Source organism: Cuculus canorus, chromosome 1 (genome assembly GCF_017976375.1).
Source record: "Cuculus canorus isolate bCucCan1 chromosome 1, bCucCan1.pri, whole genome shotgun sequence".
NCBI classification, from domain to species: Eukaryota; Metazoa; Chordata; class Aves; order Cuculiformes; family Cuculidae; genus Cuculus; species Cuculus canorus.
Window position 1 is genome coordinate 76630258 of NC_071401.1, and position 16807 is coordinate 76647064.

General features: G+C 38.8%; 1 protein-coding gene across 6 annotated transcripts in view; it reads right to left on the reverse strand.

The window, feature by feature from the left end:
* The window catches only part of MID1 (midline 1), a 254414-nt gene that overhangs the window by 38013 nt on the left and 199594 nt on the right, over positions 1-16807 (reverse strand). For all 6 annotated transcript variants that reach the window (XM_054077430.1, XM_054077439.1, XM_054077446.1 and 3 more), the window contains exons 4-5: positions 5767-5874; positions 2572-2720 (exon numbers count right to left, since the gene is read on the reverse strand). In XM_054077430.1, the coding sequence (XP_053933405.1) occupies positions 2572-2720; positions 5767-5874 (257 nt within the window). The remainder of the gene's footprint in view (positions 1-2571; positions 2721-5766; positions 5875-16807) is intronic.

A 16807-nucleotide genomic window follows, 5' to 3' on the forward strand; every position in this document is an offset into this window, starting at 1 on the left:
ACAGCACTGGTGCCAGTACAGACCCCTGAGGGACACCTCTTTTCATGGGTCTCCATCTGGACATCGAGCCGTTGACCACTACTCTCTGAATGTGACCACCCAACCAATTCCTCATCTAGCGAAGAGTCCACCCTCACTCACTGCATTTCTTCATCCACATATTTCAAAGTAATTGCATTATAATATTCTCTGTTGTAAGCACAACAGGTAACTATGTATGGCAAAGACATTACACACACTACAGTGATTTAGGTCATGCATTATTCACAGTGGATGAAAGAGTCCACCCATCAAATCCATCTCTCTCTCGAGAACGATGTTATGGGGGACCATATCAAAGGCTTTACAAAATCCAGTTTTATAAAAACCTCCCTGTCCTCCATGTGCTTTAGCATAGCTTCTAGGAGGATTTGTTCCATGATCTTCCCAGGCACAGAGGTGAGGCTGACAGGTCCGTAGTTCCAGGGTCATCTTTTCTACCCTTTTTATAAATGGGCCTGATGTTGCCCTTCTTCCACTCACCAGGGACTTCTCCTGACTGCCATGACTTTTCAAATATCATAGAGAGTTGGTCAATTCCCTCAGGACTCTGGGATATATCTCATCAGATCCCATAGACTTACATATGTTCAGGTTCCTCAGGTGGTCATGAACCTGATCTTCCCCTACAGTGGGAGGGGCTTTACCGCCCCGGTCCCCATCTTGTTGTCCATTGGGGTGAGGAGAGATGTTCTCAATGAAGACAGAGGTAAAAAATGTTGTTGAGTACCTCAGCCTTCTTCTCGCCTATTCATACTAGTTCCCCATTTTCAGTCACCAGTTGGGGTACACTTTCTTTAACCTTCATTTTCTGATTGACATACTTATAGACGCCATTCTTGTTAGTCTTTGCTTCCCTTGTCAAGTTCAGCTTCAGCTGCGCCATGTCCATCCTGACCCTATCCCTACACAACCGGGCAGCATCCCTATATTCTTCCCATGTTACCTTCCCTTGCTTGCACTGCCTGTGCAGTTCCCTCTTGATCTTCAGTTGGACCAGCAGGTCTTGACTCAGCCACGCTGGTCTTCTCCCTTCCCTGCCTGAGTTTCTACATCTGGGGACTGAGCATTCTTGCGCTTTATGGAGAACATTCTTAAATATTTGCCAGCTCTGTTCTGGTCCCTTGTCCCCGAGGACCATATACCAGGGAGTCCTACTAACTAACTCCTTGAAGAGCTGGAAGTCTGCTTTCCTAAAACTTATGGTCCTGACTATACTCTTTACCTGTCCCATATCCATCAGGACCTTGACCTCCACCAATGCATGATCACTTCAGCTCAGGCTGGCTCTGATCTTGACGTCACTGATGAGCTCACTTGCATTGGTGACATTTTTGCTCAGGATACTCATGTGGTAGTTTTACTACCAGCTTCATCTGGGAAGAAGAAATGTAATCTATTACCCTTCCTTGCCTTGCCTTCCCTTTCCTTGCCTTGCCTTTCTCAATGGGTTTTCAATTCTCTGAGCCTGTAATTTGCAATCCAGTGTTGCTGGCTTATTTATGAATTGATTAAATACCTTTAGTGAAGCCTGATATTCAGAGAATCTGCATACTGCACTCCATAATAAGTGTCAAACTTTAAAGAGAATAAATAATAAAAGCAAGGAATTTCATGCTTCGGATTAGGTGTAAATTGGCTAGACAAATTGAATATATGTGAACCCAGAGATTAAAAAATATCTGAATAAATTAGTATAGCTTTCTTCTTTACAGACCAGATACATTCTCTTTTTTCTGTTTCTCTGACTGATGGCTAAACAGCTGATAATTCCAACAGAACATTTTTTCATCAGAGAACACTGCTGAAATTCAGTGGGAATGTTTCAGTATTCAGTGCTGCACTGAAAAACAGACCAAATTATCTGACAACCCAATTTCCTAGAAAGACTTGCTTCCTTGTCTTTGGTCCTTGATACACCTGACACACTGAAAGCAGTAGAAAATCCCTGTACCCAGAGACCCAAAACAGTATCTACCATAATTTCCAGACACCCAAGCCGTTGAATCTCCAACTTTTGAGCAGGCTACTCCAGAGATGCGTGTTGGAAGTGCCCAAAGTTACACATTTTGTTGCCTTGTCACTTGTTATTTTGTGAAGAATACAAATCCATTAAGATTATTACATTTTTTTCCTAAGGAATATACTTGCTGTCTGATTTCTTTCTCAATCTTTTCATGGAATTTGAATTTAAGCCTCCACAATACTGTTTTTTTTTTTACTGTGTTTAGCACCAGATACCTGCCTTACATCCACGCTGCCTCCTTAATACATTTATGTATGTTATTACTGTTCTAACTCTTATTTCACACCCTTTTTTGACTGCTCCTCTTTTTTCAAACGAATGTTTTAGTTTAGCATTACAGTGTGGTCCTTCTCACTCTGGTACAGCATGAAGTAGTGCTTTTGGGGGTGTCGATTCAACCCTCTCTCTTTAACTACATTTGTGGTAGGACAAGGCAATATTGCAACTATGACAACCCGTCAGCCTTAAATTGAGGTTTTTCTGTTAATTAATTTGAACATCTTTACCTTTCAGTTATATTTTTAGCAGTCTGTAGGAAGCGAGCGTGATCGTTCTCCTTCAGCGACTGTTCAGCCTGAGAGATGAGGGATGTTGAGCGCTCAATGCACTGTTTGCAGTTCGCAATCTGCTGAGCCAGTTTTCTCAACCTCACCACCTTGATTGAAAACAGAAGAAAGCAGTCACATCTCTAAGGTCACAAATCATGAATGCATTTGCACTTCCAAGGAAAATCTGGAATGCAAAGGGGGAGTTAAGATGAATGGCTTTGCTGACAAGAGCTTCTTTCACCCTAGCTTCATAGTGAGCCCCATCTAGCCACATAACATTTTGAATATGGGGACAGGCACAGCCTTTCAGCCTCAATTTTTCCACAAGGAAAACAACAGGGGAGAGCCAAGACAAGCACAGCTGGCCTACTTTCCAACAGAAGAAACGTCATTTCCTGGTACTTTCTGCTTACATGATAACTTAGGGCTATTTAGATAACTGTTTCCTTGAAGCGAGATCTGTGTTAAAGGCATCTCGTAGATTAACCACCTTTTTCCTATCACTGAGGTGAGTTTCATTAAAAATAATCTGAAAATGCCCTTTTCATGATGCACTGTTAGTCAAACAGGGTGTTTTCTTGTTAGATACTTTTAACTGGACAAAAGCACAGTAGTGTGGAAAGATGATTATTATTACTCCAAACATAATTGCTGGAGATATACACAGTAAATGTGACTGTAATCATTAGCTGGAAGGTTAGGGAGGGGCACAGTCAATCCTTCATTTAAAGACAATGCTGGCTAACAAAACCCCTAGTTCCTATTGTTATCATATCAGGATCATAGTTTGAACAGGAGTAAGAAATCAGAAGGAAATCGATTAATTCTGGAGTTTAGAAAGGCATTAAGACCCAGTTACATGCAAAATGAGGAAATTAACAACCAAGTGCATTGGCAGAAACATCCACATTTACAATCAAGATTACGTTTCCGATCTTAGCAATTAGAGCACAAGCTACACAGCTGCTGAGTTGCATTTCATGTATAATTGCATCCAAAGCAGAGATAAGGGTATCTTAGTGCACTTTCTTGACAACAGAAACCAGTAGGAAAAATATCTTTTGGAAAACCTTCAAAAGGAAAATACTGTCCAAATGATTAGTGTCTTGTAACATTTGATATTTCTTCTGAAGATAAAAACAAGAAAGGGAGAAAACAATAAAGGAAAAAAATGCTGGGAAAGCATAAAGATTTTGACAATGACAATGATCTGATCAGCTTCTCAGACGAACTAGTGCCATAAAGTTTTCTTTAACTGCACATTTGCAGAGATTACAATTTGGTCTACATCAGTCTAGCCAGGGACTAGACTGCAGTATTAAGTAGCTCATCTCTTTATTTACTAATTAACAAAATAAACAAAAAGTGAAATCAATGTTACCTTGTGAGATTTTATCAGTCAGAAGGCATGTCATGACTTGTGAGGTCTACCTATAAACTGGTTTTTTTGTTTGCTTGATTCTTTTTAATATCTTTTCCAAGAAGGCAACTGATGATCAACTTCAAAAGGAAGAGTCTCATCTTACACTCCCCTCCCTGATGGCAGGAATGATGTCTGCACTAAAATGATCTTATTTATTTGTTATTTAAGTGTTTTTTTTGTTACATGCTCTGTGGGATTTTATAGGTCTTGGGTGATTGGTGAGATTAAGGATGGAGCTGCATCACATTGTCATATTCAAGTGTCTGAATCTGCAGCCTTGCAGCTGTACCTAGATTTATACCTAAGTTTTTCCAGCTCTGTAGTCATAACTATAGTACTATAAACAAATTTGCCACATCATACCTTCCAGAATGATTCTTAGCCACAGACCCTCTTAAAAGAAGGTACATTGCATAGAATTTCCTGTGACTTTTCACACGGGTCTCTTGAATCCCTGAGATTTTTCAACATATGCAACAGCTAGGGCAAAGTATTCCAGATCCTCACGGGACCTTCATTGGTATTGCTTTTGGTTTAAATGAAGTAGAACAAAGAATGGGGATAGATTCTGATATAAGTTATATTCAATTACCTTTGGAGTCAATTGCACTATAAATCTCCTGCTGTCTAATGGATGCATTTGCATACATATTTGCAAGCAATAGATTTTTTAAAAGCAACTCATGTATATAGCACAAATCCAAATTAATGGAAAGTTTTCTACTACATTGGAAGCACAGCTGTTCTCACTGCAGAGTGAAACAGAGTTGAAATAATGCAAAAGGCCCTCTTTTCCATTTCTAAGGAAATTATACTTTGTTAACAGCATCAGGAAATTCAAGTTCTGTCACACAATGTACAGGACCTCTGGTTTCAAACATGTTTAAGTCGGCCCTTGCCTACAGGCTTCTTATTTCAAGTTAATTGAATATCTTGACAGCTGCATGAACCATTTAACCTGCTCTTGACTTTATTCCATTCCTGAGCATTTCCCACACAAGAAGAGTTTATATTTGACTTAGTTAGTTTAGCAGTTAAAGAGTAAACACCATGTACCTAGATAATAAGAACATTAATTCAATTCTAATGTGTTTCTGAGTTAACAGAGAGCTGGAAAAATGCACCGAAACTTGAATATTAGAGATACTTCCTGCTCAATATATTTGTTGCTAATAAACATTGTACCTCAGTAATTAGAAATGCACACATTTAATTTCCTGCCTGTTTTTGAATATTTTTTGTAAATAAGTTAGATTTCCTATTCTGCAGAATAACAATGATTGAAACAAATCCTTTATGTGGCAATATTTTAACAAATAATAAAAGTACTAGATTAAAATATTCATATAGATAATTATCAGTCATGATACCAAATACTGTTACACCTTGTGAAAATGAAAACTTTGGGGAAAACACTGTCAAGACTTATAACAAAGTGAAGGAATCATTAATTAGTCATAATTTTATTATCATTCACTGATGGTGACATAATTTCAGTGTTTATCCATAAAAATCATAATCACACGTAGCAAGAGAAATGCCAAATAAACGACTGAGGTCTAGCATATTCATCTTGATATATTTCATTGCTCTTTACGGGAAAGTAGGAGTAACCCAGGACTACATAAGGGCTTTTACAAATTTGTATTAATAGTAGCTGAATTAAAAAAACTGTAGGCATGAGAAAGCAATGTTGACCTACTTGCGATATAAAGAAGAAAAGCTTTTACCTTTCCTTCCTTGATTTTGGTTCCAATTATTTGTCGTCTTTGCTGAATTATTTCAATGAGCTGGTCACATTCTTCCATCAACTTGGTTTCTTGGCGGGATGCATTTACCTACAAAACAAACTCTTATGATCAGCAAAAGATTTTTTTTTTACATTTTCCTTTTCCATTTTCTTATATAAAATTTGTAATTTCTAAAATGTTGGGTTTGGCAATTTCTTTCTCATATCTGTGTACGAGATACGTGTTATTTTATTTTCCCTGTCTTGGATTTTGTGAAATACAGAAATGAGTCTGAATGTCTTGTTTGTAGAAGGTAGGACTTGCAAATAGATACTTACTAGGTATTTCTAAGTTAAATAACAAACCTGTTCCTGTGAGTACTGAGTGATGTCAGTCATAGTGGACATCAGTGAGAACCACAGGCTCTTCAAGTGGTGCTAAATACATCACAGTTTCAACCTGTATACAGTACTGCAGTGAATATTAATATACCTAAGAGCAAAAGTCCATCCATGGAATAAGTCCCAACATGTATTATGATTCTCATTAATATTTTCACATCCTCCGGTCATTTGCAGCTCAGAGTCTTCTTGAACTAGACACAATTTCTCCATCATTACTAATCCTCACAAGAGTTATGTTCTGTGGATTTATTTAGGCTTTCCCTGCAAAATTTAAGCATCCACACCATTCTACAGCAATGAGCACCACAGGTTAACTCACGGTCATGTGAACAACTGCCTCCTTTATAGGGATTTGAACTTGTCTTCTTTCAGGTTCATTTAACAATCCCAAACTCTTACTGGAAAGGACAGTGAACTACTGACACCTATCCATAGTCTTCATGCTACTTGTGATTTTATAGATCACTGTTTTGTCCTCTAGCAGGACTTCTTTTCTACATTGAAGAGTCTGTTATAAGATTCAGTTTTTCCGTGTATGAAAGCTGTACCACAACTTCAAATATCCTTGTTTTTCTTCTCTGGAACTTTGCCAGGTCTATCATCTCCTTTTTGATATGGGGAACAGAGCTGTATGAAGTCCTCACGGTGCAAACAAGCTATGAAGTCATACATGGCACGATATGTTCTCTACCTCATCTTAATTACTTTCATAATGATTCCTAACATTTGATTTGCTGAATTAACACTTGAAAGTATTTATTATTTTCAGTGTCCACATAGCGGTCCCTGAAAGATTCGTATTTCCAAAGATCTAAGTGAAAATACCAAATCATGTGTATTAGCTGGTTTTGTTATTACCACTTCGCCTCAGCAATGAATCAGATAGAAAAGAACAGCTGTGCTCATGTATTTTTCTACAGTAGAAATATATAAGCCAGTAAAACTTTTTAATGCAAAAAAAAATCACAGAAAATATTAGCTTTCCATGGAAAATGTTGACTTTGTCAAAAAAATAAGAAAACTTAAAATGGAAAAGTTTTTATTCTTAGATGAAAATGTTTTGTTTCTGAAGGAAACTGATTTTTTCAGTGAAAAGTCAACATCCTCTATGACAAGAAAAAAGTACTTCCCCATCAGCAGTAGTATGTATAGCCTACATGTATGCATAAAGAATCAGAGAAAAAGGCAAAAAGTTCTAATCATATCTAGAATGAAGAAAAAATCTAAGGAATTATGTCAGAACTATGTTTCCATGCACACTTTGCTATGAAGGTAAAACAGCCTTCTGCCCTGGACAACTGCTCCTAGAGACACATCACCTTTTCCATTGAGCTAGTGAGAGCTAGCGGTGAACAACAACAGGGAGCAATTCCAGGTTACAAATAACTATATTTCTCCCCTTGGTTATTTTTCAGTCTGATAAACGCTTTGCTGTGCCTCAGCCTTCTTTTTTATCATCCAACAATATGTTTAAACACGCAATTACCTATGAGCACGTTACAGAACTCATTAAGATTAAACAAATGTTCATATATCTAAATTTGGACCAAGGCCAATTTTACAAACAACCTTCTTATGTCAAATATGTTATATCCTCCAGGCGAAGAGAGGACTTGTTTATGGAGACCAGCTTTCACTAAGGTTTTGGATTATCTTTCCCAAACCTTTATAAAATTAAAGTTTGATTGCATATTTTACAGGCCTCATTATTAATTATGATATCAGGATTATCTTTCCCAAACCTTCATAAAATTAAAGTTTGATTGCATATTTCACAGGCTTCATTATTAATTAAGATATCAGGATTATAAAGAGAAAACTTATTTGTTTCTGGATGAGGTCAGATGGTACTGATGCTTCTGGGTGGAAGCATGGATCTGATGGAGGGGAGAGAGGCTCTGCAAAGGGATCTGAACAGGCTGGGCTGCTGGGCTGAGACCAATGGCATGAGGTTTAACAAGGCCAAATGCCGGGTCCTACACTTGGGGCACAACAATCCTATGCAGTGCTACAGACTAGGAGAAGTCTGGCTAGAAAGTTGACTGGAGGAGAAGGACACGAGGGTCTTGGTTGACAGCCGACTGAACATGAGCCAGCAGTGTGCCCAGGTGGCCAAGAAGGCCAATGGCATCTTGGCTTGTATCAGAAATGGTGTGACCAGCAGGTCCAGGGAGGTTATTCTCCCTCTGGACTCAGCACTGGTGAGACCGCACCTTGAGTACTGTATTCAGTTTTGGGCCCCTCACCACAAGAAGGAAGTTGAGGCTCTGGATCGTGTCCAGAGAAGAGCAACAAAGCTGGTGAGGGGGCTGGAGAACAAGTCTTACGAGGAGCGGCTGAGAGAGCTGGGGTTGTTTAGCCTGGAGAAGAGGAGGCTGAGGGGAGACCTTATTGCTCTCTACAACTACCTGAAAGGAGGTTGTGGAGAGGAGGGAGCTGGCCTCTTCTCCCAAGTGACAGGGGACAGAACAAGAGGGAATGGCCTCAAGCTGCACTAGGGGAGGTTCAGGCTGGACATCAGGAAAAAATTTTTAATGGAAAGGGTCACTGGGCACTGGCAGAGGCTGCCCAGGGAGGTGGTTGAGTCACCTTCCCTGGAGGTGTTTAACAGACGAGTGGACAAGGTGCTGAGGGGCATGGTTTAGGGAGTGTTAGGGATGGTTGGACTCGATGACCCAGTGGGTCTCTTCCAACCTAGTGATTCTATGATTCTATGAAAGCACTGGGGAGATCTGGACACTGTTGGTGAAGATGTAGAAAATACTTCCACTGCACAGTTTCAGGTGTCTATTTATCTTGTTACGTTAGGTACTTGTTCTGCCTGTCTTCCCACCATGGTCCATGAGGAGAGACAGACCACAGAGCAGGTCACCCGAAGCCTCTGGCAACGCCATCGTCTCTCCACTGACCACTCAGGGAGCCTAGAAGAACCAGTCAATCAACACTGTCCCAAGTAGTCCCCCTCTTTTCATCATCCCACCAGCTCAGCTGTATCACACCCCCCGTCATGCACCATACTTTGGCATGAAACTCTGCAGAGCTTCTTTTCAATAAGCCATCCAATGCATCAGTTTCCCCAGACCCAACTCTAGTTTCACTAGTGGAATGGAATTCCACCAAAGAGCTGGGAATCCCAAATGGGGCAGTGATCACATCCACTGCATGTAAGGGCAACTCCTTCTGTGTTGATACTAAGGTCTGCTCACGCCAGAGATGACTTCAACACTTAATTACGGCAACACATCACAGGATTTTTGAGCAGCCTCCACTGAAAGTGTTACTTCTATCACCACTTATGTCACAAATTCATTTTGTTGAGAAGATCTAATTAATCTTTGGGGCAACTGTCATGAAACATAGAGTTACAGACAGGTTAAGTCAACATTGTTTCATTTAATGCTCTAGTAGTTTTGAATAATAAAGAATTAATTAAATCTTAACTTCAAAAACTTTAGACTAAAAAACCCAAAATTCTTGAAAAACAACTTTGAATTTCTTATATGCTGACTGTAGACTTCTCTTTTTCTTTGAAATCTGAAAAGTATACTCTTTTATAAACTTCATTTGAAGACATTTCCAACTTTATAGCTTGCACAAGCTTATTAAAAGTGAAAAGAATATCCCAAAATTATTTGATATGTCTGAGCTTAGTATGAAAAAAAACCCAAGCATTTCATCTTGGGGGCTTTTCTCAAGCCAAAATGCTCCTTAATCAAATTTTCAGCCTACAAGGCCTCCAACTCAGTAATAACTTTATAATTGAGCACATGCCTAACTTTAAGTGCACTGTATTAGCTGTGGTCCTAAAGGAACTATTAGTGAGATTAGCGTTGAATATTATTTACTTGTATGTTTCTGAGGAGTCATATTTCAGACCAAAGAACCACAGGCACGGAGCAGGGCTCTGCTGTACAGGTGCTACAGGAATATCAGCATAAGGCTTTGCCTTCTGCCTGAGACCTTTGATGAACACCAACCTTGACAATAACTTCGAGCCAGGACTGGCCAAGGTATGCTAGTACTGTCTGATGAAAATATTTGAGGCTTTACAGTCTACATTTTTCCACATTAAAAAAAAAAAAAAAAGCCATCTTTCCAAGGAGTTCATTAAAAAAGACCAAGAGCTGCATTAGAAAAGTCTGGAGACTCTGTTGCTCACTTTGGTTGTGAGAGGCTATGAATCATGCAGAGAGCAGACTTAAAGTTGGGCTTCCTCTATTATAGATTAACGTTGACTCCTTAATCTGATATATCTGTTGTCTTAAGAGTTTATGCTGGACTTCAGGACAGGTTTCTGTAGAAAATTTCACTGACAGACACCAATACACTTAGTTTTGGCATCAAAAAATTTCTTAAAAATCTATGTTCAGTACTAATTTGAACATAAAGCTTTGTGTTTAATTGGTATATTTTTTATAAACTTCCCTTCCATGCAACAAAACAGTTTTAAAACTGACTAGAAAGTCTTGCTACAATTTAGCAAAAATGATGACATTTTCTACTACAAACAAGTAAGCAAGGACTGATTCTAGCACTGCTGCTTTCGTGAGGAATTTATTCACATTTCCGTAATACCGAAAGATCTCAAACAGAGAGTGTACTGAAAAAAAAATTACAAATTCCAGGATTCTGTCCAGCTTTTCCAGACAGATGGATAGGGACTGCTGGCCTTTGCCTCAGGGAGAAGATATAGGAAAAGACGAAAACTAGGGGTTTCTCAGATGTCTGACAGGGAGCTGTAAACAACAAGCCCTCCCAACCCAAAGAGGAGAGCAGACCAGCTGTTCCCAGCTCCTTAAGCTGAGAACTGCTTTAGAAAGTGTTCTGCTCTCTACAGAGGCTTCTTTGGCTTTCATCTTCAGAGACCTGAGTTAAATTGCAGCTTAGGTCATAAGAAAATGAATGTGGTGGTTTCAAAGTCTCCAGCAGATGTTTGGGAAATCACAGAACTACAACATGTCTAGAGGTTCAAATTTACAGGGGAGCTTCTATGGTTAATTCAAAGGCAAACAGAGTGTCAGAGGGCTAGATTAATACCCACGAAAACTTCCCCAACTAATATACTGAAATCAAAGGATTTTTTAGTGTCTCAGCAGAATTTTCCTTACTGGAGCAACCCCCCCCCTCTGAGATTCCTTCTGGGTGAGGCAACTTTGTCTGCAAGTGGAAATGCACATGTGTCTTTTTGGCAAATAATCTCTGAATGTCAAGCAAAGCAAGACACCCTAAATTAGAGCTGGCCTGTTTCTTTTTTAAGGCTATACTGTCTGCGATAAATCCATCAAAACCAGAATAATTTTATTCATCAGTTCTCTGCTGGTTAAGCAAAATGGAAGAAAGTAGCTTGTAGAAAGACGTGATCTTTAGACAGTGAGGTATGAATCTGGGTTTCAGTTTTATTTTTATAAAATTATCTCAATGACTCAAAATATAATTTCTTAGCAGTTGCAGCCATACAGGTAAAGAAGAGATATTACCTTTTTGTTATGAGTTTAGTTGATGGTTAGAGAATATCTATATACATAAATATATATAAAGAAACAAAAACATCAGAAAATCAAACTGTCATGACTCCACTTAACAATGGTAACATCATTGCCACATATTTGACTCCAGATTTTGAGACTGAATTCCTTCTTACATCAAACCCAGAAATCTATAATGATGATATATAATGGTCAGTATGTGTTTATGCTAAGAAAACTTTCTTTATTGTCATGTAGATGTGGAACACATTTTCTTGGATTAAAGTCGCTAGATGAATTAAAGGATTATATAAATCCAATGAGAGAAGTTTATTTATTTATTTCAGTACTCCATGCTGTAAAGGGAATAACTTTTCTTTATAGAGTCACAATACATTGAAGTAATTTTTTAGCATCATCCATGTTTCCATTTATTTATTTAATGGAAATGTAAACTATAATGATCAATGCGCATTTATGAAAAGATTTCTTCCCTCTCTTTTTATGGATTGCTAGGATGAATAAACGTCATGGATTCAAATTTCTTTCATTTCATATCCCTGTTTAATATTGCAGGTTATTCAATTTAGTCTTCCATAGAACCAATGTGACTCCCGGAATAAAGCGTTTTCAAACTTTATCTAGTCTAAGCATAAAGATGATTTTATCTGTTATGACACACTGTGCCTTTGGAAATATGTGGTATTAACCAGTTTACCATCTGAATGAATCATCTACAACTCCTTTATTCTGAATTGGCACAAGAGAAAAAGGAGTGGTCATCTCTCATTTCAAGTGTGCCAGAGGCTTTGTTTTTGTTTGCATTCCATATCTATCTCTAACCAGGAAAACTGTGTTTAGAGGCAGTCTTGGAGCAGGTTAAACAAAGGTCAGTGCAACTTACTCCAGCTACCTAGGAATTTTGTGAATGAAGGATCAATTAGGTCAGAATAGCTAAACCACTTTGGATCAGGCTGATAAGGCTATCTGCCCCAATCTTGACTAAAAGTAAACCTTCTCAGAAGTTTGAAATACCCATGTTACTTATTAAAATACTATTGTAAAGTTTTTTTGTCCCACTCTGCTTTGATGCACACTGTTGAGAAACTAACTAGCAAGATACTTAGCAGTCATCTAGTGACATTTACAATCTAATCACAAAACCAAAGCAGAAGCTCATGGAAAATGAATTGTTTTTATAAGAATTCCATTAAAAACATAAAACACCTTAAACTCAGTTAATCTGGAAAATTCACATAAAGAGCTACTCCAGAGATGCTTACGCTGACAGCTGAAAGCCCATCAATTAGGCTTGCTCCAATGAACTAAGTATTGTTTTTATAGATAACAAATGCAGCATCATGTATACCTGGTATTTCTCAGGATAGGAAAACACACTGGAGAATAGACATTTACTGAGAGTCAAACCACAGTTTCACAACTGGCTTAAATTGCTCTGGGATCACACTGCCAGAAAGAAAAAAAGTTATTCCCCATAGCAGAAGCCAATGCGGTCACCTGGGGAAATGGCTGGGCTGAGCTCACCTGGCTGATGTGCATGTTGCACAAACACAGGGGAAACAGGTAGAGAAACACAATGGGGAGGGCAGAAGCAGAGGTGGGGAAACTTTTGGCAGCAATGAGACTTAAGGTCAGATTAAGCTGTTTATGAAACTAAGCCCTAAGAGGAACGTGGTTTTTTTAAGACGCAGTAAAAGGGTCATATTAATCATATATTTTCAGTCATTATTTTTTTCCTTTATGTTAGTCCTTTCTTTAAACTCAAATAATTAAAATATTTTGAATTGAACAATATTTACTTATTTATTGTTTTTATTTTGTTTTTCCTGCTGACATTAGTTCTTTGTTTCATGTTGAGGCAAAATATTGCACTTGGCGTGTTTCATTTAGGGTAGAAAAACAAAACCAATTAAATAATCACTAAAGTTCAAAGGACTATCCATCCTTTCATGATGATGAAGCCACTGTCCATATAACCAACAGTTCAGGACTTTAAACTCTCATCCCAGAGGGTCTTTAGCTTAGTGTTTAACATACTCACTAGAGTATGAATGTCTCTGGCCTCTTTGTTGCTCTAATTGTTGTTTAGCTACTTATGTTAGGCAGAAAATGGAGGAACTCAGTAGTACCATCTTCCATAAAGGTAAATGTCCAAAAAGTAACAACATTTTGACTGACAAGTTACCTTATCTGATGGTAGATGCAAAATATTACCTGCTGCTTAGTTGACCAGTGTTTAACAGTGAACCAAATCTCATCCTCTAGCCTAAGGACAAAGTTGTGCAGGAATATCAGCCCAACAAGAGTGTGAACACGTACACCTGCTATGGATGGAAGACAGAGGAAAAGACGGAGTGAAGGGGCACTGGCTGTCTTAATAAGCAACGGCAAGCAGTGCTACAAGTTTATATAGAATCTATGTGACCTGTTATCATAACTGTGAATCAAATTTCCATAAGTTGTAGGTACAATAACATATTCCTGCACATGCCTAATCTGTATATAAAATGTATGGATAAGTGCTGCAGTTCTATATATATAAAGGACCAATTATACTTCTAATTAGCAATTTGTGAAAGCATTTCAATAATTCTTTAGACAAAAGCTATTTGACTACTAGCCTAGGCCTTACTGGGCATGCAACTTAGAACACCCCTGAATGCATTTGCCATTTGCCATATAGTAGAAGAAAAGACAGCAGAAGAAAAATTAACTTCCAGTGGAGCTGCCTTCCAAGTTATCTGTCCCACTATTTCACAGTGATGGTAAACCACTGGCTCTTTCCTAGTACCTAACCCTTCCCTCCCCGCCCCCCCCCAAAAATAGATTCCTTATTCTAGACTATTACTGGCGACCTTTGTATGACTACAAAGGCCATGTGCTGCAGTTCAGACACCAGGATCTATATACAGGCCTTCCATTTAAATTTTCCTAGTAAGAACTTTTCAGTTTACTTGGTCTTTGACTGAGACAGTCCCAAATCTCAAGAAGAACTGAGTACCATGACACATAGTGAAAACAGGTTACTCATTGTATTTTATTGTCACAGACAAAGCTTCTTTATTGTTTGAGTCTCCTCAGGGAATCACACTGATGGCCAAGTTTTGATTTTGCTGTCCCTCAAATAACAGAAATACTATATGATATCTTATATAAAAACTGATGATGACATTTTGTCACAAAATTTGAAGAGGTTGACTTGTAGCTGAAGTCTTACCAGAAACTCAATTTTTAATTATTTCTATTTTTCCCATTTGGCTCATTTATTTTCATCAGCCACACACAGCAGGATCTTCCAGGTGCTTGCAGCTTGCCTTCATCACTTTTGCACCACTATTCTTACACTGATTTAAAATGTGTCTGATATGTGCGAATGTTCAGTGTCTGTGCCAGTGAAATAAAGGGTCTTTCAATATGCTACTTTTTTTTTTTTCAGTTGATTATATAACATGCCTATAAAAACCATCCTTTGACATACACCAAATCAATTTTTGACTGGAAACTTCATGCTGAGATTTAGCCTGCAACAGATCTCTAAAAGTGAGATAGAAATCAAGCATTTCCATTACAAACAGAAAGCAAAGGATGCAGCAGTTTGAGGGTTACTTGGTTAGAGGAAAATGCCTTCCCTTCTTTATACAGCCAAAAATGATTTTGCAGTGGTGTCCAGAATGTGCTTCCTATGACGTTTGGTGAATTGAAAACAAAACAAAACAAACAGAAGGACTGAGATACAGATGTTATAAAGCTGTCTACAAGCAAAACCTATTTCCTTTCCCTTCCCCCCTAGATAATTGCTCCAATTTTTCCTCCAGCTGAGTTCAGATTATTATGTTTCTTCCTAACAGATGAGAGAAGCTTCATGGTATTGACTATATAACAGACATTTAATCATATATTTCCTAGAAGAGACGAGAAAAAAAACACAGAAACAGAAGTCAGATTCCTTAGAAAAAAGTAACTGGCAAAAGAGGCTCATGCTCGAATCTGTGCTCTATAACAATTAATGTCGTGATCTAAAAGACTTTAGCAGAAGCCTCACACATCCATAGAAATAATGTGTCTTGGAAACTACAAAAAAGAAGTAAATATGCTCTGACATAGCACTTTGTCAGCCAGAGAAACCTGTGACAGTAAAAACAAGGGAAAAACCATAAGCATTTACAACATTAAATCCTTTCCCCAATTTAACAGAGAAGTGGCTAAATCCAGAGCTGTGTACAGCAGGCAAAGCCACAGGCCAGCAGGGCAGGATGCATCCCCCATTGCCTTGCAGGTGGTGGGTGTGCAGGGAGGGCAGCGGTGCTGCAGGGCGCAGGGGCCAGGCATGGGGACAGCTCTGCCAAAGGCCACTCCAGGGCACCGACATGCTGATGCCCCTCCAGCACATGTTGGGAGGCAGGAGACCAGGCAGTGGTTTGGCATGGCCATGGGGATGCTGTCACACAGGGATTAATCTACATCGCCATAACCTAGGCCTGTCAATCCCAATTTTACAACAGTATTTCTGGAAGATTTCTCCAAGGTTCTACAGAATTTTTCAGATGTTCATGAGCAATTTATTTAGCACCTTTGTTAGGAGCTAATTACTGCAAACTTGTTCCACCCAGTGGGACTGAATACAGCAAGAGCCTTTTCTCCCTCAGCTGAGGTAGAGCACCTGTACCTAGACTGCTAATTTATGCAAAGCATAAATAACTGTATTACTTCCTTTTCCCTTAAACATCTTTCCCCTATAACAGCTCCAGAACTAAGCAGCTGCTCTCCTGACACACACGGATGTTTTTACATTCTTTTAAGAGCCACATGCTAGTGGGCTCTCTCATTGGGTGAACATCCCCAGAATTTAAGGATAAAATTCTCCAGGATGGCTTTTAATGCCTAAAAAAATTTTCAACAGATATTCTGAGATGTGTGAATGCTGTGAACTAGTACTACAAATAAAGATATTTCAGATGAGTAGCAACTCCTATTCCATTTTCTCAGTTGGTGGAGAAAACTATATTTTATCCTGTAAGTCAGTTTATATTTTGACACAGCCAAGCCTACTGTCCCTGGGGAAGCAGCCCCAGCCACCTTCCCTAAACAGAGTAAGAGCAGAGCTTGATCACTGGGACAGCCCAGCCAGCTGCCCCGAGTGAGGCGGTGTTC